The sequence below is a fragment of the Penicillium canescens genome, assembly GCF_028828765.1.
Source record: "Penicillium canescens strain IBT 15451 chromosome Unknown utg000003l_segment0_segment0, whole genome shotgun sequence".
Taxonomy (NCBI): domain Eukaryota; kingdom Fungi; phylum Ascomycota; class Eurotiomycetes; order Eurotiales; family Aspergillaceae; genus Penicillium; species Penicillium canescens.
In genome coordinates, this window is record NW_026703965.1 from 5,071,545 (window position 1) to 5,097,119 (window position 25,575).

The window sequence follows — 25,575 nt, forward strand, 5'->3', positions numbered from 1 at the left end:
GAGCGCTATGCAGTTTCCGATCAAAGGGGATTCCAAAGAGATATAAAGTTGAGTAAGTCGAAGCCCTATGTAGTGCCCAGTGATCTGACATCAGCCCTTCCGAGTCTCACTTCCCCAACTCCCACAATGGTCTTTGCATTCACCCTCCCAACAACCTCACCTCTCTCATTTCAATCTTTCATCTCTTCCTTAACTCACCCATCTCTCCCCCAGTCGGCGTCAACATCCCGCCATGCCCTTCGCCTTGCGCTGAAAGCCCATAAGCGCCTACCCCGCGGCCCGCGTCAGGATGCCCATCTCCCAACAGTCCTATCCGCATTGAACGATTACCTTCCATACCTATTTGCCATTTCCCACGGATTAAACGGGAGAATAGTTCACCCAGATACACAATCATTTATTGCCCAAGATAGGACCTACGCGCCTGGCGCCGGGGAAGAGATCGACATTACACCCCACGCCGAGATCGAGTCCGCATGGAGACCTACATTATCATCTTCGAGTGCACTGAATATCGGAGCAGGTAGCAATAATACAAATGGGAAAGGACTGCGCATACGTAATGGCAGGGTCGCTGGGCGAGGCATCCAGTTCGAAATAGCATTTACGCTCACAACACTGGGATACGTGTTGAGCAGGATGGCGCGGGCAGGAGTTGTGGCCGCATTATATGCGTCTTCAACTCCGACGGCGGAAGATCGCACTGCTGCCGTACAGACAGCGACGCGTTATCTACTGCAGGCTAGCGCAGTACATAACTTCCTCGCGTCATCCCCGGCCTCCGCTACGGCAGTGCCCGATGTGGATGCCGGGACACAGGCGGCGCTCTCGTCGCTTGCGCTCGCTGAGGCTACTCTGCTAGCGGTTCTTAAGGATGATGCTTATATCGCTGCGTGTATCCAGTCGCGCAATCCGAATGATAAAGAGTGGATGGTTCACGCGCCTGAGATTCCAAAGGTGCGCGCTTTGCTTTTTGCTCGGCTTTGCGTTCGTGCTGCCGAGTATTCTGACCAGGCTGCTGCTGGACTTGGGGCTGTTGGGACTGCATCAGGGCGCACAGGGCGTGTTGATGAGGATGTCGTTCGCTACACTTCAGTCTTAGGTCGTGTTGCTCGTGCTCGTGCCTGTCGGTTCTTTGGAGTAGAAGCTGAACTGACAGGCAAGGTTGGCGAGGGTATTGCCTGGCTGAGAGCTGCGCGGACGTCGCTTGGAATTCGAGGTGCTGCGTCTTCTCAAGAGGAAGCCTCTGCCTCTGGGGCCTCGAAGGGTGGGCTATCCCGATTAAAACGCGAATGGACGGAGAGGCGTGAAGAGCGCCGAGTAGCCAAAGATGCCGGTGGTAGTCGGAACGAGAAGGGCGCTTTGGAGTCGGGTGATGATGCTGGTCGGGACGAGGAGGGACGAGTGATTGCGATGCTAGAAACAAAATGGGTGAAAATGAACGACACAGTGAGTGGGATATTGTCCAATAATTGCTGCCATGCTAACAAGTATTAGATGAACACACAAATTGTTCCGTCATCTACTCCATTGCTCTCTAACCTGCCTTCAGGTCGAGACATTCACTCTCCGCCGGCACCATACCAACCTTCTTCCTTAGAGCAGGACCAGTTGATTCGTATGCGTGCTCCGCCAGAGGAGAGAGACGACCTGCGATTTGGAAGCGATGATGACAGTGACGAAGATGCAGCCCAGCCGTCTGATGGCCGAGGTCCTCCAGGGGGATTCCCAGACCGCAGTGCCACGGCCTCTAGCGTTTACTATTGATTGATACCAAATATAGCTGTAGATGATATGTTGTAGTTATGTAACTGAATTATACTTTTGGAGAACCATTGGTGCATAATGATACACTCGTAGTATGAGGTAGCAGATCGAGTCTAGACACCTCGTACGTAGATTATAATTACGAAACCCTCAAAAGCTCAAATTATGGAGACAAAGGAAGATTGATCAAACAAACTGATATCTATATGTACAGTACAAACAGGCAAGAGAACAAAGAGAGCCGTCTCCAAACTCTCTCCCTCCATTTCTTCGTATCCCTCCACAATCCGGGACCCAATGTGGGCATAACTGAAACCAGGCAATGAGTCAAGTCCACGGATAATCACCGTAGTGTTATCCTCATTCCACCTAGTCCATTTTGCAGGCCCGAATATGTCGATATCGACAATCAACCCGCGGATCCCGAACCATAATCGCGCAGCGTAACATGCAAGAAAAGAAGAAACGCTTATGCCGACTCCCCACCAAATCGGTTCTTCTCCTGGCCGAGGTAACCCTTAACCTTGCGCTCCTTGAGGAGCTCGAAGTACTTCTCTGCGGAGGAAAGAAGATTAGTATGCGAATTCCAAATAAGTCTGAAATGCAGCCGAATTCAATTCAAACGAGCCAGAAGTCTCAATTTATCTATATGTTCTGAGAGAGAAACTCTCAGCAAAAAAGGAGCGAACGAAACCAACCTCTGAATACACCACACTTCTCGAGGTGGTTCACGCCCTCGCGCGCATAGCACTTGCCCAATTCCTCGCCGACAAGACGGGCCATCATGCTGCGTACCCATTGCTCGCGGATGATAGCATCACGGGCGTTGTGGACGGCGACGTTGTCCTCGAAGTCGACGCCCTCGTAGGTTGGGGGGACGGTGGGCTTCTTGGCGAGGAAGGCGGCGGACTCGGCGGTGGGCATTGTGGATGGTTCGAGAGGTGGTCTCGTGGTTGGGTGTGATGGAGACGTGTCGCTTACTTGCTGGCGCGGTTGGCAATGGCAGCAAGGGTAGATGGAGGCTTGAGATCTGTGCTTGCGGTGTCTGCCGTTGATCTTGAAGGTTGGATTACCTGTGTTGTAATTGGGTGAAGGGAGGGCGGTCAGTGGGCTTGGGAGTAAATCATGTGCGCGGATGTGTCGGAGTTGTGGATCTATGTAATTAGATAACATGACTTAGTCATCCTGTATGTTAGTCAGCACACGGTATTTTGCGTGTGCTTGGAAGATAGAAAATGATCAGACAGTTACACCTGAGCGACGAGGGCCATTGGTCGAGGAGAATACGTCTGGTTACGTGATCAGAGAGTTATGAGCCCGGCTTATCTCTGATATCGACTGTTGAAAGGATTTGAAGCTATTCAGACGTGTTTGGATCGTTTGAGTAGTTCCTCTGAGCATCGACAAGGCACGCATACGCTACGTCGAAACCACCTCCGAGATCACAATATACGACCACACGTGTCCGATAAACCATGGACTCGACGAGTACTGTCTCACAATGGAGAGGAGAGAAGCTAAAGAGTGCTGCGCAATGGCATTCTTGGTATGCCGCAATGAAGCGGTATGCCCAGAATCTAGATGTATGGGTTTATTGTAACCCGGAGCTATCTAGAAGCACCCTTCGGCAACCTATGGAGATGCCTGTTCGGCCCGAAATACCGACACTTCAACTGGCCGAGGACCTGTCTACGGCGCAGTTGAGACTCCTAAAAGAGGAATATAAGGAGGAAAAGGCAAGCTGGAGAGATGATATGGATCTCTACAAGCTCAGTTTAGCCGAGTATAAGGAGCAACAGAAGGGACTCCGTCTGGTGGATCAAGCTATCACCAACTCAATTGAGGTGAAGCTCCAGCGCATCATGGACCGCCTGGAAACACCATACGAGAGACTGAGGTTCCTATACAAGCGGTTTGCGAGATCAAACTCGTACAATGTGGATGTGCTCCTCCGATGGAGAGAGGAGGACATCAAAGGCCCGAAGAAGGGTGCGAATGTGTTGCAATGGCTAGAAGATTGGGAGCTTCTACGTGAAGAGGTTATCAAACTGCAGCTTGAGAGTGACACCTTTCACTCAGTTCTTTTCTTGAAGGCCGTGAAGGAGGTTCTACCAGTATGGTGGGAGGCTCGATATCAACAGATTGTGATTGAAAGCCAACCTACAAACATGGTCGCCTTACTCGATTCCTTTCGTGCGTCCTATACGGAAACTCGAAAGACAGCGCCCGCTGTGCCGAATTCTAAGCCAGCGTTCGCAACGTCAACATGGCAAGGCCACAAGGAGGCTAAGCCAGGGAATCAAGCAGAGACGTTTATCGAATTCAAGGATCGGCGTGTGTGCCCGTGTGGAGGGTTCCATGCTGTTGCCGACTGTTGGTCGATGAATCCAACTATCCGACCAGAAGGGTGGAAAGTTGCGGATCACCGACAAGCGAAGATCAACAAAGCTTTCGGGAGAGAGCCCGAATGGAAGATATGGGTTGAGAACGAGATCAAGAATAAGGGTGGATTTGGAGACCAGAGATCGGCAAATCTGGCTACCACCGAGGCCTCAGACAACATTACAACCTACACAGGGTTCTCCACTATGATGCTAGATGATCAGTATCGGGATCAATGGGTAATGGACTCGGGTGCGAGCGTTCATGTGTGCAATGACCGTACAAAGTTCATTGATTACAAGGAAAACAAGACCTATCTCCGTACAGGAAATGGTCAAACACCCGCCTTAGGTGTTGGCACTGCAATCATGACAGGGATAGATCCAGTTACCGGAGTGGCGCGTAACATATCCCTCTCGAACTGCCTATACTCGCCATCCTTCCACTGCAACCTAGTATCGCTAGCTAGAGTTGAGGAGAAGGGGGGATGGTGGAACACGAAGAAAGGCTGGGTTATCGATAACAAAGGAGTTCCGGTGATGGTGGTATATCGGGATCCGGATCAGGATATCTATCTTTGCTTACAGCCAAGGAATGAGAAGTCAAACGATGGTGTAGCGCTGGCTACCCGACGACAGTCTGAGAAGCCGCTGATATCGTCGGCAACAGCGAGTACGTGGCATCGACGACTAGGGCATGTCTATCAGGGCGCGATTGGTCAGTTGCCGTATCTAGTGAATGGAGTCGAGATCAAGAATGGATCGGAAGGGGAGACAGAGTTATGCGAGGTTTGTAATCTTGTCAATGCCCCTCGCCAGATATCTCGACGTCCAATTGGCAAGCACTATGGACGATATGGACGGGTCTACTTTGATCTAATTCCGATGACGATGGGTTATAACCAGCACTGCTGGATTACCCATTTCTATGTGGAAGGGATTCACTTCCATTGGACTATGACACACGTTAACAAGAACGGCTGTCAGGAAGCGATCCAGAGCTTTGTGGCGTTTGCTATCAAGTGGCTACAACTGCCTATCAAAGTATGGCACTCCGACAACGAGAAGTCGGTTGACATGCGAATCCACAAGATGATTGACTCAATGGGGTGTATTCACACGTTCACAGTCCCATACTCGCCAGAGATGAATGGACCCGGCGAACGATCAGGGGGTGTGCTCATTAAGCGTGCTCGGGCACTTCTTAAGGAAGGGAAATTGCCTGAGAAGTTGTGGCCCGAGGCCATTAATGCTGCCGTATATCTACTGAATCGTACGCCGACAAGGGTGGATGGGAAGTGGATCATTCCATGGGAGGAAGCACGCAAGTTCATCGACAATAGCGAGAAGCCAAAGACGTCGTTATCCAACGTGCGGCTATACGGCTCGCTAGCTTATTGTCGAATTCCGACGATTCCACGCCTTAACAAGATGCAATCAAGGGCAGAGGTTGGATATCTAGTCGGGTTTGTGGCGTCAAATATCTGGAAGATTTGGATGCCACATCGTGGTCAGGTTCGGATGGTAAGGGATGCTGTCTTTGACGAATCGAGGCGCTTTTCGGCCGAAATAGTCATTGATGAGGTGATCCAAATGCCAGTTCCGCAGGCCACACCACCAAAAGTGATTGAACAGGACATGGAGATAGAATCAATTCTTCAGGGTCTATCAGAACAACTAGAAGTCACAGGGACAAATGATGCTCTAGAACTCTCTCTAGCAGCAGGGGGTGCGGGTGAATATCTTGCCACGGATGAGCCAACCACACCAACTGCTGCAGAGGAGGGAGACCAGGGGGATACAGAGAAAACAGACTCAAAGGGACAGGAGTCATATGCCCACACACCACCACGATCGCCGAATGGTTTGGATTCTGCCACAGATCAGGGGGTGGGGTATGGTAACCAAAATCATGAGATTGAGGGTGATCTGATACCAGAATCGCCTATATCAATACAATCGACGACGTCGGAAGCAGATGATGATACTACGGAGTCGCCGGTTGTGAATGAAGAGGTGATATCGGGTCATATCGATGGACTAGACGTCGAAAACATCGTGATTGGACCGAGGATACGCAAGCAACGGAGAGACGAGGAGTTTGCCTATAAAACCGCGTTAGCAGATGACGATACTACGCCGGTGTCCCTCCAAGCTTTTGCAACAGGTCTATTTGCCCCGAAACCCACGTGTCGCCAGCATAGGGATGACCTACCACCGCCGCCAGAGAGGTTTAAAGACGTGTGGAAGCACCCGCTAAGTGATGGGTTCAGCAAGGCAATGAGGGTGGAATTAGATGGTCTACAAGCAAAGAGTACGTACCAGGAAGTGGAAACGCCGAAGGATCGTGGGATCCAGGTGTTGCCTCTCATGTGGGTATATGCCTATAAGTTTGATCAAGACGGGTTTCTTCTCAAGTGCAAGGCACGCATCTGTGTACGCGGAGATCTGCAGACCATATCATCAGAAGAAAAAAGGGCTGCAACGCTCGCAGCTCGCACAGCAAGAACGCTATTTGCGTTGGTTGCTGCATATGACCTAGATCTACGTCAGCGGGACGCAGTAAATGCCTTTTTGAACAGCAAACTGCGCTCTCGGGTCTACACGCTGATGCCAGAGGGTTATAAGACAAACGGACGATGCTGGCTGCTACATCGAGCGCTCTATGGACTGCGTATCGCACCGCGTCTATGGCAGCAGGACGCAGCAGCAGTGCTAAGGAAATTGGGACTCGAGCAGGTTGCTGAGGACCCATGTGTGTTCGTCGGAGAAGGGATCATCGTGTTCTTCTATGTCGATGATATCCTAATTGCTAGTCACCGAATGGCAAAGGAGAGAGCACGTCAGCTAGAGCGAGAACTCGAGAAGCACTGGCATTTGACTGACCAAGGGGATGCTGAATGGTTCCTCGGTATTCGAATCCTACGGAATCGTATAGAGAGGAAGCTGTGGCTTGTGCAGGACAGCTACCTTGCAGGGGTTGCTGAGCGCTATAAGCTCACTGGGAGAGCGCCAGTATATACACCAGCAGGTGTTGAACCACTGCAGGCATACGAGGGACAAGCCACCCCCCAAGAGATTCATGCCTACCAACAGAAGGTGGGATCGGTACAGTATAGCACCACAATCACGCGAGCAGACGCCGCAAAGGTGGCTTCAGTGCTTTCCCAGTTCATGACGAACCCGGGACCTAAGCACCAAGCTGCAGTTGATCGCTTGATTGTCTACCTATATACCACACGGTTTATGGCAATCGAGTTCGGTCCAGTTGCGGAAGACAGCGAGGTGGTGAAGATATCGAGTGACGCATCATATGCAGACCACAGCGATAGGAAGAGCTCCGCCGGCTACATCTGCCAGATATTCGGAGGTCCAGTCGATTGGAAGGCCACCAAGCAGCGTACAGTAACAACGTCGACGACAGAGGCTGAATTACTAGGCCTATCTGACGCCGGAAAGGCTCTTCAGTGGTGGGATCGACTGTTCACAAGGATTGGGTTCCAATACCCACAACCATTGACAATCGAGTGCGACAACAGTCGAACAATTGCTTTGATCAATGCCGAGGATACACCATTTGATACGAAGCTTCGACATGTCGACATCCACGGTCATTGGCTACGACAGGAGGTCAAGGATGGGCGGATTCGCATCAAATGGGTTCCCACCGCACAAATGATAGCGGATGGACTCACCAAGGTGCTACCGAGACAAAAGCATACAGCCTTCGTTAAGATGCTAGGATTGAGGGACGTGAGGCATTTGATTGAATTGGAGGATGGAAATTGAGGAATTGGAGGAATTGAGGGAATTGGTCCAGCGTTGCCAGAGAGTGCCAGCGCTGAGGGGGTGTGTCGGAGTTGTGGATCTATGTAATTAGATAACATGACTTAGTCATCCTGTATGTTAGTCAGCACACGGTATTTTGCGTGTGCTTGGAAGATAGAAAATGATCAGACAGTTACACCTGAGCGACGAGGGCCATTGGTCGAGGAGAATACGTCTGGTTACGTGATCAGAGAGGATGGTTAAATCACGTGAGCTCACGTGAGATCTATAGATTCCGAAAACGGGCTCCCTGGTTGAGTTGAATATTATATTTGTTCTATAGAGATAAGGGCATGACTGAAGTGTTCCAGTCTTTACTGGCCAGAAAATGATATTTTTAGGTACCGTGTTCAACTCTGCCATCCACATGACGCCTGATCCGGATTATACAAATCACGAACCGCTGAAGAAATGTACAATATCAAATAACGTTACACAATTTCTCAGATCCGCTACTTCAAGTCATTGTCATAGAAATGACTAATGTGAACAGGAAAGACAGACGGGAGAAAAAAGAGGAAGAAAAAGAGGGAGAAAAAGAAGGAGAAAAGGAAGGAAATCATAAAAGAAGATTAAGATCTCTGCCGCCTTCAATATTTCTTTTTCTTTCCCCATAATCTAGCATACGCATCACCGAGGCTATCCTTGAAACGCATCCAAGATGTTCGGTTCAGCCATTTGCTGAGCTCACGGTAATAGTAAACTTCACCCCAGCAGTCACGACCGAACATACAGCCGGCCATGTTAACAATGAAATCACGAGCATTCTGCTGATAATGCACGGCTGGATTCTCTGTATTGCCGCAAGCACCAGGAGGGAAGGCGTTGATACTGCGTTGGGGTAAGAAGCCCACGCTACTGCGGACCCATGGTTGGCTCTGGTAGATGTATTCAAGGGCATCCTGTTCCTTGTGTTCCCAGTCCATATGCATCTGCTCATACATGACTGGATCCCACCAGGCATCGAGAAGGCGATCGGTCCAGACAGAACGGCGCACAAAGAAAGATCCCAGATTGAAACCAGCGCAATCTTGCGAGAGGAGCATTTGCAGTGAATTGGGATTCTCGTCGCCTTCGGGGGATCGGCTGAGCTCGTCGAGCCAGAACTCCGGGAGTGGGTGTGTGATGTTGAGAGGATTGTAAGCGCCGATGTCGCGGTATACACTGGCTTCAAGGTGATTGAAGATATGACTCTGTAGTGATGTTTCATATTCCATGATCCAGGTGTTCAGATCAAGCCACCAGAACCATTCTGCGTCGGGATACTTGCGCATCGCTTCGCGGATCACATCGCCTTTCTCCCAGCTTTCGCGCCATTCATGCGAATAACGTTTCTTGGCTAGTAGGTTGGCTAGCTCTAGTTCGTAGCCCCATTTCTTTGCGTACTTCTGCTTGTTCCATATGCTGTTGCGCTCGATTGCCCATTCGCGTGCGCCCTTCAGCTCCATAACGCCTCCTTCGACGTTGGATCCTAGGATCAAGACGAACTTCTTGCCGCCGCCCATCGGCGATCGACGATATGTTTGGACGATTGCTTGGGTATGTGTCAGCAACTAGTAAAAAGAACCGGAACAGAAATTTGAGCACTTACTTGGCCAGCAAAGTAGATATCCGATCCAAACCAACAGCAAGGCAAGCAGCACCCTGAACCGACCTCTTCTCATTGATATCCCGAATGATCGCTCAACTCCATTTCTAGGCCTCCAATCTTTCCCATATGAATCCTTATCGACATATTCGTGGGAAGAAAGTCGCCTGAGAATGGGCAAGCGAGTAGTGAGCTTATGCTTCTGACGAGAGAAGAAGCCGCTATTCCGCGTCGAGAAAGAAGGGTACCGGCGCACCTCGTCACTCTTGGCCCTGGCCGCTGCCCATGAGATGCTACTGCCGGGTGACAATGTGCCTGGTCGAGGCGAAGAAGTGCCGCTACCCGGAATGAGGCCCGGGCTGGACCACCCTCCGCCCGCGTGGGGAGAGGGTGATCGCGACAGGGACATGGAGATGATATGCGCGTGACGGCAAGAATTGTGGGAGAGTGTGAGCTTTTCGTGATGCTTAGTGGAGGGAGGCTTGGAAGGAAGGGGTTGGAATGGGGGCTCGTGGTGAGGTCAGAGTGACCACAGACGTATGCAAGGAGGTAGAGAGGAAGGGAGGAAGGTGCAATGAACAATTAGGATGGGTTGGATTTACTCGAGTTTTACACTGCTAGTCGATAGTTGGTTATCTGCCTGGCAAGTAGATCTGGTCGAGCTTGACGGATGCGGCCAGGATGTAATACTACCATCGTCATATGTTCCTATAACTGTATAATACTTCAGGTACTTGATCAATTGCAAAGCACACTGATAGTTCGATTGGCTGGGATATATCGCATAGAATAGCCCGAAACCTTGTATCGAGGCTCTGTTCTCATCCATGGATTAGTACTTCTGTCATAATGACAGGCATCATGAACATAAATCGAGGAATTTATGCAAGATATCGGGAGATCGACCCTACAGAGCCGCATGCGGAACAATAACCATAGAGAAGAGGAACACTACCACGCAACGATGCAATTGCTATCAATCTATGTCCGAAGCAGAGAGACAAATAACGCCGAAGATGTTATCCTCCCAATTCTCGCAATCAATTCCGATCCAGATCTTTCCGCGCCGTCCGAGTCGGCATCCGGTTCGTGGCTCCGGCCTTGGTCATCAAGACCTGCCGCACCGTAAAGGGTTCGTGTGCGGGCCGGGGTCGGGCACTATCGCCGAAGGAGAATTCGCATTGAAGCTTGAGGAATTTCCTTTTGTGTTGGTACACGGTGATTATGTCACCATTGTAGAGTTTCCCAAATGGATACTGGTTCGGTCCGCCTTCGCCTGGTGGGCCCCGATGAAGTAGAGTGTCGTTGACATATATGCCCATGCGGGCTTTCGTGGAGATTATGGCCATGACCCCAGGGATATTTTCCCAGTTTTCACCAGTTGCAATCTTCGGCTCGATGCCCGGTGCCCAGAATGTAAGCTCCAAGGCGTAGGCAGGGATCCTTGTGTCCGTGATGTCTGTATGCTGGACGCTCGCCAATGGGCCACGACCCCATGAAGTGAGTCGGTTCTCCAGGTATACTGTCAGATCGAATATCGAACCAGGAAGGCTTCTCAATTTGCCGAATCGCTTTGGCGGTTTGGTGAAGGAGTCTGGATTTATCGAGGGCTGATGAACAATTGGCTCAGATGGGTCTGATTCTTCACGGAACTGTTCCAAGATGGCCTCGCCGGTCTGCGCATCAAGAGTTGTGGCGAGCTCAGGATCATATACTGATTCGCGAAGCTTGACTGAAGTCTCAGGGGCGGCATCATCCTGGCTGTTCCGCGGACTACTATCGCTGGAAGCCTCGCTGGCTGTGTCGGGAACCGCAAGATCAATTCGACGAGTGAATTTGGCTTTCGGTGTTTCCTGGGGGCTAGAAGTCGGGGGAACTGAATCCTGGTTTCGGGTACTGGGACTAGGAGAGCTCGTGGGCTCCCTGGCGTGCCCAGGAGTGGTCTGCCGCGTTGATGACTCGTTAACGGCGCCGGTCTTGAAATGCACGATGGAATGCAAGGAATTCATGTTCAGCTGTCCAACGAGCTTCTCCGCGCCCATCAGGCTGGGGGCGGTGCCGCCGAAGGGGTTTTCCGGGAGGGAGATGATCGAGTCGCTGGGGGTTTCACTCGTCATCGACTCACCAGAAGAGACATATTCTTCGATTTGGATGTGGTCGAAATCGTATGCGCCAAAATTTCCCAATGCGTGAGAGCTTTGCAGCGCTGAAGAGGAGACTTCGCCAAACAGGCGTTTGGCTTGTTTGTCCACAATGGCCTGCCCATCCTGGAAACTCTCAATATTTGGGAGACTTGGATAGTGCACATCCGTCGGGATGTATTCAATGCGAGGCTTTTTGGCAAGAGCTTCACTGCTGTTGTGCTCTTCGTCGGCGGCTTCATGGGCGTAATCTGGACCATCGGCGATAGACAACTGCGAAGCGTCTAGTTCGTCCTCAGCATCTTCACCAATGATCGAAAGCCCATCGTTACGGTCAGAGAGTAGATCGTCATCATCCTCATAGTCATCCACATCAGGGACGGTCGCAATCCAAGGATGCTGGAAGCATTCTTTTTCAGTTGGACGACCAAGTGGATCCCTGTTGAGAAGTTGAGCGACAAATTCAATGCCATCTTCGGAGATACCGGCCTGACGCAAAACCTCAAAATCGGCATCACTCGTCATGATTGTGCGGAGCATTTGAACGCCTCTGTCTTCTGCTCGGCCTGAATATGGCGGAACACCAGATAGAATGTGGAAAAGGACCGCACCAAGAGACCACATATCGACAGACTGGTTGTATGGGGACGTTTTGGGGGGTCTAAAGATCAGCAAGAGTCCATCAAACCGCGGAATATATATACTTACGGGTCTCCAACACGACGTCTCTTTCGGAACTCGCCGCGTCGATATTGTTCATAATCTGGATACACTTCTGGCGCACAGTACAAGAGGGTGCCGCAGAACGTTTTCAGGAAGGTTTCCTGCTCAACCACCTTGGATAAACCGAAGTCTGATAGCTTGATTTTGAGTGGATCCAAGGAAGAGATCAAGATATTGTCTGGCTTGATATCGCGATGGGTGATTTTCCGTTTATGCAAATAATGGAGGGCACGTAGCACTTGCCGCGCGATGGTCCTCACCATCTCCTCGGCGATTCTGCCTTGCGTCTGAAGATAAGTGGACAACTCGCCTCCTGGGACGTATTCCATGATGATGTAAATCCACCGGTCATGTTCATGATAGTCCACGTACTGAACGATGTTGGGCTAAATTGGGTTAGTGAGTTAAACCTAAGAGACACGATGAAAAGTGACACTTACATGTGTGAGGTCCTTCATAATCTTCATCTCGTTATCAACCTTTTGGTCCAGAATGCCATTTTTCATGAAGCGGCGCTTGTCAAGCTCCTTTGCAGCAAATACGGCGCCGTGTTGCTTGGTCGCAATCTTGTAGACGGTAGCGAATGCACCTTTGCCGATTTGCCCGGTCACGTTGTATACTGAACCACCTGTCCAATGCATGCCGTATGGTTTTGAGGATGACCATGTCAAAACAGAAGGTTGTGGGCCTGTCCGATCTTTGTGCGCAGGGGTTGCTGCCAGAACTCGTTCAAAGTAACAGAGCAAGTTCCTCTCGTATTGGACAGCGAATCCCTCTCGTGACGGAATACGAACCACAAAACGCACCTCGTCGGAGGCGTGGTCGCCGATGACAACCTGGATGATGGACCCATTGAGAAGCATTCTGCTGTTTTCCTTTTGGTTTTTCCGTAGGCGACAATTGTCCACGACGGTCCCGTTTGTGGACGTATCCTGAAGCATGAGGATTCCGTCTCCTGTCAGATATATGCGAAAGTGAGCATTTGATACTCGCTTCGCTGCATCGTTAACTGTCAAGAGAACATCACAGCGAGCTCGATTTCGACCAAAGCAGAAACCCATTCCCAGGTTTTGTACATTGGATGACAGCCTCAAGGCAAGATCCATTGTTGCCGTCTCAGACTCATAGTCCAACGCATCTCTTTGAAGGATATGTTGAGGACCGAGTTTCCCTGTGGCAGCAACGGCATCATGGGCAACATGAGAATTGGGATGAAGGATACATATGATGTCGGACAGATCTTGGTCTTCAATGCCAGAGTTATTCATTCCCATCCGACGAGGATCGGCGACTGGTTGCGTGGATTCTTGTGTGGCCGCCATTATGGTGCAGTCGAGCCTAGGACCAAATGCAGTTGCTAAGAAAAAGAAAAAGAATGGGAAACAGCTACTGATAAAGATCCAAGGATGCAGGGTATATGTGCTGGTGTGAGGACAGCGAAAGCAATTTGCATAACAGGGTCATTAATGTCATGGACTAGAGACAAGGTATGAGTCGAAAAGCCGAGGGAAAGGCCGGGGTGAGGTGGTATATATACCTCAGGAATAATGCGACAATGAGACCAAAGGGCCAAGCACCCGGGCAAAGCCTAGCTCACCTGTATCCCCGCCGATCGCTTCCAGATTTGCCAGGGTATGTACCACGCTGTGACAAGCAAGTGGGCAGAAACAGGCTGGTCTGTGAATACAAGCGGGCTAGGTCGGTGTCTGGGCACTAGCTGAACGGTATGTTGCAAATGGGGTGTCCCTCTGTAGGTAATCTCAGAGCACGTGCGGATGAAGGTGATTGATGGGGCGGGTCGTTAACAAGAGGCAAACTACCCAGCTCTTGGCTCCAGATAGAACAAAAGTTCGCTGCTCTTGTCAAAAGTATTAAATGGAGGGAAGGTTCCGGGCAGTCGAGGCACTGATCAATCAAACGCAGACCAGCGGTATTTCCGTATTGAAAACTATCGATGCAGGGGGAGGGAGACCGTTTCGGCGATCTTGGAATAGCAAGGAGGTATGTCTGCAAAAGCGAAGCCAATGATTAGTATAGTTCATCTCGAAACTTAGCTGGGTCTTTGTTTAGCCTTGATTCCAGGGAATCAAACTCACACAGATTAAGGCACTCCCTATCACTCTGTCAACAGGTTGCGGTATTCGATCGGACAGATGAAGATGGGGAGGGACGGAGCAAAATTGCACTCCTTGGAAGGTCGTCGTCCGAGAAACAAGAACATGAACGAGCCGCAACAATCGTGACTTGAGGAAGACACCTCAGGCAGCAGGTGGTACCTGAGGCTGACTCATCAGGCAACAGTGACGTTGATTGGTCGATAGGCAGTAAGCGTCAACCACGGAACCAGCAGGACTCGATCTATGAGAAAACACCGGACATTTGAGGGTAATGGAACATAATATTTACATTTCTACGCTCTATATGCCTGTCTTCAGATTATTTGGTCCCATACGGTTTGCTCGTATCCTCATTTCGCTGGTAATCTCCCTTGAGCGCAGTGTCGAAGACTCGCTCAAGCCGTGCGATTGCTTCGTCGGAGATCTCTGTGACAAGTCAGATTTGTTTAATTGTCAGCCCAGGAGTAAATTGGAAACCTTACGGTAATGAACCACTACCCGGCCGCCCATCAATCTCAGTCCTTGTTTTTGTCCAATCTGTGCCATATCATTCGGCCCCACCCCAGATGCCTCGAGATCCAACCAAACCATATTGGTGTGCAAAGGGTGCTCCAGCTTGCCTCCGCGACTGGTCCACATCTCGGCTACCTGCTTCGCCTTTGCATGGGTTGCTGCAAGCTTTCCAGTCTGGCCTTGAGGGTCAGTGCCAAATGTTTCATCCAGGGCGACTCGGGCGGCAGCTGCAATTACACCCGTTTGACGAGCACCGCCACCAATAGACTTGCGGAACCAGCGGGCTTTTTTTAATAAAGTCTTGAGAACCGACAATGATACTTCCAATTGGCGCACCTAAACCCTTTGAAAAGCAAAGGCTGACACTGTCAAACAGGCTGGCGTATTCGGGCAGGCTACCCGCACCTGCCACGACGGCCTCCCACAGCCGAGCACCATCCAGATGAACCTTGATGTCATTAGCATGGGCCCATTCTACGATGCGGCGCGCCTCGCTCAAGGGCATAATCATTCCGTCAAGTGTGTTCTCCAAGCTTATCAGTTTGGTAGGACAATAATGGATGTTATCGTCGAGCACAGCATGCTTCTGGATGTCCTCCAAGGTCAAATGAACCCCGTTCCTGGGTACAACCGTTTGCATTGTAGCACCGGTCCATGCGCTTACACCACCAGCTTCATAACAAATGATGTGAGATCGATGATCACACAACACCGAATGAGGAGGTTGCGCGAGATGAGAGCGAATGGCCACCTGGTTTCCCATTGTCCCCGAAAGAACCAACAAACTCGACTCATGCCCCGTTATCTGGGCGACGTAGCTTTGCAAGTCATTGGTGACTGTGTCTTCGTTGAAGACATCATCGAGGAGAGTCGTTTGGCAGATGGCTTCAAGCATGGATGCGGTAGGCTTCGTCATTGTATCACCTGGGGTAGGTTAGTATACATTAGTCCTCCGATTGCTGATTGAAGCATACTTCTGAGGTCAAACTCGGCAGCGCCAGCCCCCTGCCAGGTGTTGGGCTTCTTATCGCTGCCGGGTACCGAGGTAGTAGACATTGCGCGGGTTGAGAGTTGTGATACGACAATTCTAGGATGTATTGTTGATCTGGGTAGCGAACAAAGTGCCGAAGATGAGCGACGGGCCGGTTGTAAGACGCGATTCATGAGTTCTGTGTCAGCGTAGCATTGGTCCCTCAAAAATAACGGGCAAAGAGGGGACCTGGCACGTGATCATGCGGGGAGATAAGAGTAGGTGCAACATAGACCAACTTCGTACGCTGATCGGGGACTGAGCACGCAATTATCGGTTTAGGTGCAACAAAGACAACTTGTGTTCAGGCACACGAGTGAATGTTCTCTCTCCATTGATGACGACACTTTACAGTCCTTATCGATAACCTAATTGGGACTAGCGTGGCCGGTGGCACTACTGGCTGACTCAGCGGTCTGGCTGCGTTCCATGGCTTTCTTAACGTCCGCACATTCTTACTCCCAACACATCATGGACTTGTCCCATTTAACTCGGCCGGGCATATTGTCCCAATGCTCACGGTGTTCCAGCTCACTGGCTGCACTGGAGAATGAGTGGGCAAAGCTGACCAATGTTTACGCTATCCCAACGGCATGGCTCAGTGTCGACCTCCATCGCATCTCCGTATTGTCGGAGCGCAAATTGATTCCCCATAGTTCTGAGATGACCCTGTTGCGCGGGCGTATAATTCAGGAGGTCTCTTGCAAACTATGCCAACAAAGGATTGGAGTCCTGTGTCCATTCGACAATGGGTAAGCTACCCTGAATCACCAGCGCATCTCCTCCATGCTGACCCGCTTTCAGAATGAACATCCTGTGGAAAATGAACAAAGTTGCATTTAGGGAAATTGTTACCATGCGGACCGTGCAGCCTCTGTTCAAACAGGGGACCCTCGAACGCCTCCTTTGTCCCACCCCGAAAGAACCACCACGCCGAAACTCAGACATTGTCCAGGACAGTGCGCTTGTGCCAGCTGGCGTCTCTGACCCCGCCAACCTCGATCCGTCAGTACAAAGGCAGATGCTCAGTCAAGGCAGAAGCATCGATCAGATCTCGAGCTCCGTGAATCACCTACAAGATACAATGTCAGACCTCAAGCATTCCTTCACCGCTCTTCGAATTGAGTTGAACGGACCAAACAGGCATATTGGAGAGGGATCCACCCTCCAGGGACATGATTTCGATATGATTGCTACGGTTCTCAAGGAGCTCAAGTCCAAATCCGACGAAATTGAGAAGTTGAAGTTGGAGATTGAAGCTTTGAAATTAAAAAACCGTTACATGGGAGGAATCTCGCCACAACCACAGCAAGACTCCTTGTCTGTGTTGAACATGAACGCTGCACTCCCTGAAGTTCGGAGCCCGGGCTTGCTCCAGGCAGGCCGGAAGCGCCCTTGGCCCGATGCTTTCCCCATTGATCGTGGCCAATCATTTGGCACTTACTTTGATGAAAACGATATGACTGACGATTCGGACCCGTCATTTCCAGCTGTTCGTGAATCTCGTGCTGTGCTTAACGAACAACAACGGCGTGCCATTACCAGCGGCCAGTCGGAATATGGGGCGGGCTCAGGGCTTCAGTTGGAGGCTTCCCAAACGCCTCAGAATAGGACAAGTAACACAAACCGAGCCCAATCCCAACCTGCACAGCAATCCATAGCGAAACGCCCGCGCCTCAACCCGCCACATGGCGACAACCCGGAAATAGCTCCAGCACAAGCTCCTGCACCGAGAAGACCCGGCAGACCCAGAAAGTCAACCAACCCACCCCCAAATCCCAATGCCGACACTCCACAGCCTCCAAATACCACCCCTTCAAACGTTCAGGGGATTAACACCGATTCTACTGGTCAACCAGGCACACGCCGGCAATCTCGTCGCAGCCTGCGCCCAACATCTCCCGACCCATCCATTGGCGGAAATGACGAAAATGGCCAAGATGGCGCGTCCGATTCCCATCAAGCACCCAACAAAAAGAACAAGCGCCTCACTGGTTCGCCGAATGGAAGTCGAACGGGCGCTCCAGAGGATACCGCGGACGAAGTCGCTATGAATGAGAAGCGTAAAGCCAAGGTCGCGGCGCGGGACGTCATGGCTAGAATGGCTTTACAGCAGGAAGAAGCTCGGGAGGCAGGCCATACACGATAGATGCACTGTATATCTACGATATTTGTACAATAGATCCCAATCAAAGCTGGTCTACATGGGTTCACTGTTACATTTATGCCTAGATACTTCATACATTCGGCTGCTCTAACAATTTGTGAGGTAGTCAGTGGTTGGCTCAGTATCATATTGTGGACCACATTTGGAGCATTGAGAGGGAATTGATTGCGCGACTGCCATGCGGGTTACTTCAGCCATAAAATTAGCTTCTATTAGGTTTGTATATACTGGAATGATGGGAATCAATCTACCCAGGAGCCACACTACCTACTGACGCAGCTGCGAGGTGGGCACTGTTAGTTGTCCACATATGCGAAGGCGTATCGCTTTCGCGAGCACGTCTTATGCGTCTGCGGCAAGCGAGACGCGAGCTGCAGGCAAAAGTACAGTAGACGACTCGTTCAGTAGCTATAAAAAGGCATATCCATTGCTAGTTCGACGCCAAGAGCATTAAAGGATTGCGAAGGGATGATGCACATATTCCAAACCGGAAAGATACCAGGATCAACGCCACCGGCGTTTAGAACAGCGACTAATGCATGCATGGTGACTGCGGCACGGCTGCGGCACGGCTGCGGCGGACTGATGGCCCCCTCCCCTCTTCTAGAACAGGGGTTGAGTGGACGTTGGGGTTGGCGGCTCGCTATACTAATTAGAGATATGTCCCAGCGGAAGGAAATATAAGAGAGCCGATGTCCCGCAGAGAAGCCGTGAACACAGACATCCCAAGCCAGTATCAATATGGGCACAAGACCGCGCCACTTCGCCGGAGTCGAGAGCTCGGAGCAGCTGGCCTTCATCGATGAGCTGCAGGCGCTCGGGCTAAGTAGCACCATCAACCTACCCGAGGTCAGTCCACAGAGCCAATCTCATCACTGCGACCGGTAGAGACGATACTAATGTGTACAAGCTCGTGGTGGTAGGTGACCAAAGCGCGGGCAAGAGCTCGGTGCTCCAAGCTATCACAGAGGTCTCTTTTCCAGTGAAAGACGGGACCTGCACGCGGTTCCCCATCCAGATCTCTTTTCGCCAGACTTCCGCTGCGAAGGAATTGCCGGTCAAAGCCACGATCGTGCCGGGTCGACAGTCCGAGAATGATGGGGCATTGTTAGCTCGCATCAGGGACTTTGCAGTCGAGAGGAAGGAACTGACGACGAATGTCATAAAAGAGATTATTGAGAAGGTATGTTTAGCTCCGTGGACAGTTGGATGTAGTCTCATCGGCAATACAGGCAACAGAATGTATTTTTGGCCCTCATCAGCCAGGAAAGAGGGTGAGTCTGAGCGATGCGACACTGCGCATTGAGCGGTCGGGCCCGGACGAGATGCATTGGACTATCATCGATCTTCCGGGACTCATACGGGGCGACAAGAAAAATCCAAAGGAGCATGGGTTGAACGGCGCGAATGGCGACGGGCCGGAAGATACATCAATGCGGATGAATGCAGCTGTTGCATCGGACCTTGCACGCAGATATCTATCGAACAACCGGAACATTGTCTTGTAGGTTACCGGACAACATTCTCCAGTACGCCCAGGCTGATAGCTAAACAGGGTTGTCATTGATGATGTGGATGTGGAGCGCCTCCGGATCTTCGAACTGATGGAGGAGATTCCAGGCCTGGAAAAGCGATGCATTGGCGTGCTGAACAAGTGTGATCGCAAACAAGAGGGATCGGATGAATGGGTATGTCTTCCTCTAGAGTCCACCCTAACGAGTCATGCTAAGTCCCAAGTCAGATGATCAAGCTCCTTCAGAACGATCTCTCTACTGTTCCTCGCCTCGATCATGGGTGGTTCGGATTGCGAAGCCGAGTCCCTAACGAAGCTCACATCACCGATGCGGAGCGGGACGAACTAGAAAGTGCCGAATTCATGAAGAAAGACTGGCAAGAAGTCGCGAAAGACCGTACTGGAATACAAGCGCTGATGCAATATGTCGACAAAGAACGACGAGCGCAGATCCAGTCTGGTATCCCGCACATTGTGGCGGAGATTCGTCAGAAGCTTAGGGAATGCGAATCTGATCTGAGCAGCATGGGTGAAGCTCGAGATAGCCCGAAAGCCCAGCGGTACTTTGTCCTCCAGTTTTGCAATGAGATGCAGCGCATGGCAGAGGCAACGCTCAGAGGTCAGTATCAGGTTGTGCCTTCCCAGGATCCGAGGATCATGCTTCGATACGAAGTGCAATGTCGCCTGGATCAATTCTTCAAGGATATGGCGAACACCACAAACATGCTGCTTCCGTTCTCAAATTATGATGAAGACCTGAAAAACCTAAGCTCTGTCAGTCCAAGGGAATGGGAAAAACTCGTCAGGGAAGGTCCCGGTCTATACGCTGAAATATACAAGGAAGCTAAGATCAGCGAAGGCCGCAGTCTTCCCGGCACTGTGCATCCAGACGTGGAGGAGAAAATTTTCCGCAAGCAGTCTCTCCATTGGGAAGGCATTGCTCGCCGGCTTGTCGATGATGTAAAAGACCTGGTTAAGAACTGCCATGATGTTCTAATCCGCATTGCCATCCCCAACAGTAAAGTGCGATTGGAGGTCAGTCGCATAATGGGCAAGACGCTGGAAGAGTGGCACAAACATGCAGACACAGCTCTTTCCGAGCTATTGGAGGATAATCAAGCCAGACCGCTAATAACTCGTAACCCACTGTTTATGGCAGAAACGACCATTGCGGATCAGAATCGAGGCAACATTCTTCTCCGGAAAAGGTCATCCAAAGGATCATCCACAGACCATGATCAGAATGGCGATGTCAACGGCAATCTCGAGGTTAATGACGACGGTCCTCGCTTTGTCTCCACGATTCTCAGCCAGATGTTCTTTGTCCGTGCTAGGCTACAGTCGTACTATGGGATTGCGTTGCATCGCTTTATTGACAATGTAGCGATGCAGGTGGTGGAGCGACATATACTGGGACCAAGATGTCCAATGCTCTCCCTGTCCGTCGAGACCTTTGCTAGGTTAGATGACGAAGAGCTGGATGCTATAGCCGGAGAAGATCAATCCGATGTGAGAATGCGAACCAGGCTCGAGAGGCTGCAGTCTCGGTATACCAAAGCGCTCGAGAAGTGGGAGAGGTTGAGGATGCTTTAGAAGTAAGCCCTGGCGGTATCTATGGCTGATCATTTCTCCTGCGCTGTTATCGCATCTGTTGAATATCTAATCAAGATATTTATGTAGATTATTTAATTCCACATTCCTATGGTACTAAAGACGTATTGTAAGATACATAGACTATCGTTGAAAGCGGTCTAGATGTAAGCGCTTAAAATAACATCCAATCAGAAGTCGCATATTTAGGATTTATTTTCTGGAAATTAAATTTAAAGAGAGGTCAAACTGAACTCGAAAATTACATTACTTTAATTGACAACAGGTTGTCTTTTTCCGTTGCAGCTACCATGCACCAGACTTTCGGTCGAAGTTTACAAAGCTATCGCCAAGTACTGCTTTATGATAAGCTCCAAAAGTAACGCACATATTGCTCAAGGCAGAAAAAGGGCTGTTAGCAATAGATCTTGCTTCCATGAATAAGAAAACCAGTTGACGGCAGTAGGTTCCAGTCGGGAAATAGTACTGCGACTACTTACTGTATGTTTTCCGAATCTATTCCTGTAGTTTGACAGGACTAACTCGTGGGGATTGTGCTAATAGAGGTGTGGTTGATACTCCGTTGGCTACAGCCTTGGGTCCAGCTGAACTAGTGAAAGAGAGATTGCTTAGCAGGACGGCATTGAAGCGTACGGCTCAGCCGGAGGAGATTGCTAATTGTGTTCTATTCTTGCTGCGTAGCGAGTCTAGCTTTGTGACTGCCAGCGTATGCTGGGCGATTTCTTTCATCTGAGGTTGCAGGCTAACACGTACAGGTTCTCAATGCAGACGGTGGATTCCAGTGAGAATCAGGCGATGGGAATTTGTAGCTAGTTTAGGGAAACCCAATGAACTTTTCTATTGCAATGTTGCATGAGGGTATTTAGAAGACCGGTTTAATCATGTGATCCCCCTTATTCATTCAACCAATCTCCAGGGAGGTTTTCGCGAACGGAACGTAGTGTTTCCCGGGTACGGGCTCTGACAGAGAGATCCATGCCCGTATCGCAAAGAAGGAGATCAGTTCCAGTGAACCAACGTACGCCAAAGGGAGTATAGCTGTCAGATCCCTCGAAAGAGGGGAGCTCCGAGTACAATTGGCCAACCAATTTCAGGTCTTCATCATCGATATCGCGAGATTCAGTCGCCATCCTCGGGTCATACAACGATTCCCACAGGACGAGATCGACGCACGCAAGAGAGAATCGTCCCAACCAGATTCCCCAATCCTCCATTATGTTATCCACTCTACACGAACAGTGATACACAGGAGGATCGGGATTCTGCAGGTCTGCTATCAAGATTCCCCAGATTGAGGCACCTTGGTTCTCGTGTCGGAATATCAAGGCACCATGGTCAAGGTAGAGGGCTGTTGGTTCCAGCAGATATTCTCGATTGCGAGTGAGATCTGAACGGCGACCAAAGAGTGCATATGCCTCCTTTAATGCTGCGGGAAATTGAATGCCTAACCGCTCCTGAGCAGTTGCTAGGTCTGTTTCACTGTGTCCATCACCCTCCTGTAGCGGAGTTACCCAGTGAGAGGTGAAACCGCGAATGAAGGTCCAGGTCTCGTAACGGCCACGAACGGCCTGAGTAATCTGCTCGCAGAGATCGAAGCCACTGCTCATTTTGAGTTGTGGTTTAGGAAGTGGTCCGAGGACGTGATAACTGGGTGGTAGAACTTGATAACAATGATATGTTTATTGGAGCAATTTGCATGCCTATCACCTAATCTATAGGAGTTCTGAGGAGGGGTTGGCTCGATCAAACAGGCAAGACGAGCGGTAACCGCTGCCGCGGGATTATGGGCTCGGAGGCAGAGGATGATGCAGCAAAAGAGGTGACCGACGTTGTGGGGGTTACGAGGACAGAAATTCTCATGTTTGCAATGATGTTTGTATGTACTATCATTTCCTATTCGGACTGCACGGCACAATACGAAGAAGCTCACGTGTTATGAGACTATGCTAAACCTAAGATTGACTGACGATCCTTGGCAGTTCCAGAAAGAGTGAAAGAGCGTAGGTGGTGACACTGGTTTCGGAAGCAGTGTACCGAATAGCTTTAATTACTAGCCACACAATTATACCCTTGAACAAGCAATGGCAACCCCCCCCTTCTCCTCCCTTTTCCTTGATGTTCAGCTACCAAGGCCGACCGTAACCCATTTTGTGACTAATCGCCTAAGGGAAATTGTGCAACACAACGACCAGAACCCCTGACAGTAGGAGCGGGAAATATATCTCAATAAATTTATGATATTTTGTTGATCGAAAATATTCTGTTGTTGGTTATTTTTTATGATTTTGACGAAATGAGGAAGTGATCAATTACCACTAGGACCCTTCAGGATACGCTTATTCATCGTTCACCCAATTCCTCCTAGTATGGTGTCATAACACGCCATAGTTCAAATATAGAGACCCTTGAGATCGCTCAACCGATCTCAATATCTTTAATTTATCAACTTGGACATGTTCAAGTACTAGTTGTCGACAGCATGCATAACACACTCCGTCAGCGGCTCACTAGATATTATTTGCTAAGACCGGTCCGTCCCGCGACGGTCGGGTAAAACCGATTGGATTACCTTTGTTGTCTCTATTCTCGCTAAAAGAGAAACTATGCCATGTGTTGTCCCGAATTGGCTCACCAGGTGCAGCCAAGACGGCTGAAGTCAAGGAATTGCGGCATTTTCTCAATCAATATCACCGGGAAGGCCTTGGACCGCCGCTGCCTGATTTTACCACCTGCAGCGACACCAAAACAGCTGTACACTTTGCCGTCCGAACCCCATGTTGCCTTAGTCGAGCTGAGGCGATCGAATGGGCTTAATCGGCTGCATTGAGTCTGAGAAGCCAAGCGGATCAAATGATCAAACGACCAAATGACCATCTCGGCATTGTTCAAGTCGTGCTTCTTGCGAGCACAGGATACTGTGTCCGGGAGGGGAGACCGTTCCTTCGGTATGGTAACCTGACAGGGCTTGGTCTTTGCGTATCACAGTTGCGGATCACTGTCCGGGGTACAGGGTAAGGAAGCCAGACTGCAAGTGGGGCACCGACCACAGCAGCGTGTCCGCGATTACTGATATTTTTTAGAATCTCCAGCCTAGGCACGCGGGCGAACCCCCAATGACTTCCCTGAAGGCGCTTCAGGGATCTTAGTGTGGTAATTTTGGTATTTTCGATGGATTCTGAAACTGTGCACCGTACTCCTTGGAACCTCCCGTTACGGCACACCCGCAATGGGGCGTTTTCAGCCCTCTTCCCATGCCCCTCGGCAAGTCTTAGCTTCTTGGCAATGCAAGGTCCGAGGTAAACCTCGATATCTTCTTTTTGGGGCTGAAACTTTCCTCGCAGGTCCGTAGACCACCCAACCTGTCTCAGGCGTAGTATGCTTCGTATTCGGTACCGTCGTCCAGGTCAAACAATGTTGGAACCACTTCACGCCACCCGTCCAAAAGAAGATGTCCCATCTCTAGATGATGCACAAAGAGATGATGTGGGGCGTCAAGATCCTCTGACTCAAATGCATCCTCTGAGAATCGGAGTCCAAGGTACTTCCGTAAGATGTACTGGAATATCTGTACGGGAGGAGGTGGTATGGGGTATTGCTCTTTGTAATGATTTGGCTGACCAGAGAACGCACGCATGATCTCGAGAATGCGACTCATGAAAGGAGAGCATGAGCGCCACGCGGAATCCTTGGTTTCGGATATAGCCTTTTTCAAAAGGAGAGTCTTGTGTGCATTCTTCGGATTGTCTGGTAAGGCGATGGTTTCGGGATAGAATGACCCTAGACAGACAACTGTGATTTTTTTCGAGGGCTCTTCGACAGTCACGGCCTGTTCTTCGAATATTTGTGATTGTCCGGTGTGGTCCAATAAGGTTAAACTTGAAAGAAGGCATTGGATCATCTCCACATGGAGGGTTTCGGCATGACACCTGTCTAGTTGAGGGACGGCATCCTCCGGGTACGCATTCAGTAACTCTGGGTTGTCAAGGGTTGATGGGCGGTGCTCTGTTTGCTTCTTGAAGAACTCCGCTAGGCCCTTGTAGATGGACTCATGGCGAGCGTAATCCTCGAAGTTAAATACCGAGTATTTCAGTAAATGCGCCATCTCTTCGCTCTTCAGCAATGGTTCATCATCTGGTTGTTTAACTCGTTTGTCTCTGTCCTGGAAAAGGAGGTCGGGAGACTCCGAAAGAGGCTCC

At 50.3% G+C, this 25,575-nt stretch overlaps 9 protein-coding genes across 9 annotated transcripts; 3 read left to right on the forward strand and 6 right to left on the reverse strand.

Annotated features, from left to right (window-relative positions):
- Nucleotides 1–126: 126 nt before the first annotated feature.
- Nucleotides 127–1,767, forward strand: N7446_005198 (pH-signaling protein PalC; the record flags this gene model as incomplete). Its single annotated transcript, XM_058513946.1, has 2 exons — nucleotides 127–1,449; nucleotides 1,498–1,767. 2 exons carry the CDS (start codon nucleotides 127–129, stop codon nucleotides 1,765–1,767), a joined length of 1,593 nt encoding a protein of 530 aa, XP_058375275.1.
- Nucleotides 1,768–2,236: 469 nt separating this feature from the next.
- Nucleotides 2,237–2,691, reverse strand: N7446_005199 (putative NADH-ubiquinone oxidoreductase 12 kda subunit; the record flags this gene model as incomplete). Its single annotated transcript, XM_058513947.1, has 2 exons — nucleotides 2,237–2,322; nucleotides 2,466–2,691. The coding sequence occupies 2 exons, from the start codon at nucleotides 2,689–2,691 to the stop codon at nucleotides 2,237–2,239; spliced, it is 312 nt and encodes a 103-aa protein (XP_058375276.1).
- A 5,795-nt stretch (nucleotides 2,692–8,486) lies between these two features.
- On the reverse strand, nucleotides 8,487–10,162 carry N7446_005200 (putative alpha-1,6-mannosyltransferase subunit). The gene is made up of 2 exons (XM_058513948.1): nucleotides 9,568–10,162; nucleotides 8,487–9,510 (listed from the first exon to the last, which is right to left on the reverse strand). Exons 1-2 carry the CDS (start codon nucleotides 9,971–9,973, stop codon nucleotides 8,567–8,569), a joined length of 1,350 nt encoding a protein of 449 aa, XP_058375277.1. The 5' UTR covers nucleotides 9,974–10,162; the 3' UTR covers nucleotides 8,487–8,566.
- A 442-nt stretch (nucleotides 10,163–10,604) lies between these two features.
- On the reverse strand, nucleotides 10,605–13,750 carry N7446_005201 (uncharacterized protein; the record flags this gene model as incomplete). The annotated part of the gene is made up of 3 exons (XM_058513949.1): nucleotides 10,605–12,366; nucleotides 12,414–12,814; nucleotides 12,869–13,750. 3 exons carry the CDS (start codon nucleotides 13,748–13,750, stop codon nucleotides 10,605–10,607), a joined length of 3,045 nt encoding a protein of 1,014 aa, XP_058375278.1.
- A 1,053-nt stretch (nucleotides 13,751–14,803) lies between these two features.
- Nucleotides 14,804–16,397, reverse strand: N7446_005202 (threonine aldolase GLY1). Its single transcript, XM_058513950.1, has 4 exons — nucleotides 16,033–16,397; nucleotides 15,423–15,982; nucleotides 15,028–15,394; nucleotides 14,804–14,971 (listed from the first exon to the last, which is right to left on the reverse strand). Exons 1-4 carry the CDS (start codon nucleotides 16,220–16,222, stop codon nucleotides 14,865–14,867), a joined length of 1,224 nt encoding a protein of 407 aa, XP_058375279.1. The 5' UTR covers nucleotides 16,223–16,397; the 3' UTR covers nucleotides 14,804–14,864.
- Nucleotides 16,398–16,559: 162 nt separating this feature from the next.
- N7446_005203 (uncharacterized protein) lies at nucleotides 16,560–18,297 on the forward strand (the record flags this gene model as incomplete). Its single annotated transcript, XM_058513951.1, has 2 exons — nucleotides 16,560–16,840; nucleotides 16,893–18,297. 2 exons carry the CDS (start codon nucleotides 16,560–16,562, stop codon nucleotides 18,235–18,237), a joined length of 1,626 nt encoding a protein of 541 aa, XP_058375280.1. The 3' UTR covers nucleotides 18,238–18,297.
- A 699-nt stretch (nucleotides 18,298–18,996) lies between these two features.
- N7446_005204 (putative dynamin family GTPase) lies at nucleotides 18,997–21,361 on the forward strand (the record flags this gene model as incomplete). Its single annotated transcript, XM_058513952.1, has 5 exons — nucleotides 18,997–19,104; nucleotides 19,166–19,438; nucleotides 19,518–19,759; nucleotides 19,811–19,943; nucleotides 19,997–21,361. 5 exons carry the CDS (start codon nucleotides 18,997–18,999, stop codon nucleotides 21,359–21,361), a joined length of 2,121 nt encoding a protein of 706 aa, XP_058375281.1.
- Nucleotides 21,362–22,272: 911 nt separating this feature from the next.
- Nucleotides 22,273–22,986, reverse strand: N7446_005205 (uncharacterized protein; the record flags this gene model as incomplete). The annotated part of the gene is made up of 1 exon (XM_058513953.1): nucleotides 22,273–22,986. The coding sequence occupies one exon, from the start codon at nucleotides 22,984–22,986 to the stop codon at nucleotides 22,273–22,275; it is 714 nt and encodes a 237-aa protein (XP_058375282.1).
- Nucleotides 22,987–24,743: 1,757 nt separating this feature from the next.
- On the reverse strand, nucleotides 24,744–25,481 carry N7446_005206 (uncharacterized protein; the record flags this gene model as incomplete). The annotated part of the gene is made up of 1 exon (XM_058513954.1): nucleotides 24,744–25,481. The coding sequence occupies one exon, from the start codon at nucleotides 25,479–25,481 to the stop codon at nucleotides 24,744–24,746; it is 738 nt and encodes a 245-aa protein (XP_058375283.1).
- Nucleotides 25,482–25,575: the final 94 nt, after the last annotated feature.